General features: G+C 38.8%; 1 protein-coding gene across 1 annotated transcript; it reads left to right on the top strand.

Annotated features, from left to right (window-relative positions):
* LOC109948184 lies at positions 1,182-2,178 on the top strand. Its single transcript, XM_020560398.1, has 2 exons — positions 1,182-1,586; positions 1,788-2,178. The coding sequence occupies exons 1-2, from the start codon at positions 1,274-1,276 to the stop codon at positions 1,805-1,807; spliced, it is 333 nt and encodes a 110-aa protein (XP_020415987.1). The 5' UTR covers positions 1,182-1,273; the 3' UTR covers positions 1,808-2,178.

Raw genomic sequence — 2,178 nt, 5'->3', positions numbered from 1 at the left:
CTAATCTTGTCCAATTAATTTGCAGCACAATGTCTCGGATTAATTAATCACCCTAATCCCAATTAAGCTGAAAAGCACCCTCTGGGATCATCTAAAATCATGTATACAACTAGAAGGCATTCACAATATTACAAATTAGTTTAATTAAAGGAGATTATAATTATGATTACCGACTACTCAACTTTTCCCATGACTTGGCTCCCACATACCCAATTAAGTCCTAAAGCTAAATCCAACTCTCCAAGTATGTATGTGAGGCTTTCTGGAGGTAGGTGAGTAGGTATAACTCCATGATTTATTATGCAAAAGCTTGTCTGAGAACAAATGATTCTCTGCACTTTGACTCATTGTAAGCCCAACTGGTTAGCTAGACGGACAGCTGCATGATCAATACATATATACCTAGGTATATGTGCAGTATTAAAGGAAAAGAATTTGAAGAGAAATGGAGCCATATCAAATTTTGACCACATGGAACTTCACGAGCTTCAATGGCAACAAATAATTTGGGGCTGAATAGACCAAGTAAATCTAAGAAATAAAACAGAGTCAAGTCAACATGGATATATATGTTGTATTATATTGTCATTATGCTGCCCTCAAACCAAGCCGGCTAGCCTCCAATCCTAATTTAGCACAGCTCACTAAGATAGAGACTTGCTGCTAACAGGGTTTAGTCCGGTAAAAAAGGACATTGATTTGCAAATTACAGCTGCCTCACCTTTAGCATTGCAGAGCATAATAATTCAGGTATAATTAATCAATTATATAGGCACCATGCAACTGCTCCAACATAATTCATCAACTAGTTACTTTGAGTAGTACTTACTTATGCTCTTCTGTATGGCTTAGATTCTCTGTACTTGTTCTGTTTGGGTTTTACAAGCAACAAATACTTTAACTTGGCTTGAGTTATAGTCTAAGTAATTTTATGTATGTCTTGGAAGTGAGAGTGAAAGTGACAGTGAGTCTGCAAAGACCCCATAAATGGCTGAGTGAGGCTTATGACCTCTGGATTAGTGGGCTTCATATTTTGCTGGTATGTTATCACACTGAGCTCTGTTGGGTCCAATGTCACAGCTGTCACTGTAGCCCAGCTTCAAGGCCTCAACTTTCTTGGCATCTCAGTATATAGTAAAACGTACAGTACCAAATCTGTCTTGTCAGACACATAAATTCCCCCGCTTTCCAAAACACGTTCCAACATTTGAGTGAAACATTTGGTTTCAGATGGTTCTGGCATTCGCAAAACATCAAAGTCTGTAACTTTCTAATGGATGTCAAGTGCGCGGGTGCTGTTTCTCAATTGGGTCTGGGAGATTTGCGGTCTGGGCCATCTGGGTTGGCTTTGAATCGGGTGGATTGGTTGGAGAAAGTGAACAAATGGGTTTGTTTTAATGGGCTCCTGGGCTCACCGGTTCTCTGGACAATAAGGTATGTGGAGGACAAGAAGCCTTCCATGCCAGCCAATGACATGCAGGTAGAATTTTATAGTGAAGGCCTTATCTATCTAGTTGCAGAGGTTGCAGATCAGATGGAGCACAACGATTCCAAGACATTGCATATGGATTTGAGCTGTTTCCCAAGTGGGTTTTCTTCCTCTGCAACATGTTTACACTTCTTTGTTAACTTTATAATCATACCATGGATTTTATATAGATATGAGCTTCTTTAATCAGCTTGTTTTGTGTGAGTATGGAAATTCAGTATTGTATTTTACCTATTGTGTGCCTTGTTTGAGTTATTTCTCAAAACCTTCCTCTATTTGACAAGTTTCTCGATTGCAGGACCGTTTAACTGCATCTGATTTGTCTGCTACTCCTCATGATGGTTCAAAGTTCTGGATATCATTCAAGGTGTGATTGTACCTTCCAGAAAAAATAAAATAAAATAAAAGATCAATGGAATTGCTGCTGTCAAAACTTGGTTGTATTAGTAGTGATGCAGGGGATACCAGGTGCATTCACTGAGGAAGAATGCTGCAATCAAGGCCTACCGTAACTGCGAAACTACGAAACTGTTCTGTGTGATGCGTTTGAAGATGCTTTCAAGGTGTTATTTTATGGAACTTGAATGCAATGTAGACATACAATCAATTTCTATAATTGTTTTATGCAATTCAGAGGACTGCTAATGAGTGATTCCAACTTTTTTGCCACTCCATGGCTTATACAGGAT

Source organism: Prunus persica, chromosome G3 (assembly GCF_000346465.2).
Source record: "Prunus persica cultivar Lovell chromosome G3, Prunus_persica_NCBIv2, whole genome shotgun sequence".
NCBI lineage: Eukaryota > Viridiplantae > Streptophyta > Magnoliopsida > Rosales > Rosaceae > Prunus > Prunus persica.
The sequence above is the reverse complement of the archived record's forward strand: the minus strand, read 5'-3'. Positions and strand labels throughout refer to the sequence as shown.

Excerpts from the sequence above, each read along its gene's own strand:
- LOC109948184 (XM_020560398.1), top strand. The coding sequence starts at position 1,274 with ATGGATGTCAAGTGCGCGGGTGCTGTTTCTCAATTGGGTCTGGGAGAT. Across the intron at positions 1,587-1,787 it reads GGATTTGAGCTGTTTCCCAA|GACCGTTTAACTGCATCTGA; the intron begins GTGGGTTTTCTT and ends TCTCGATTGCAG.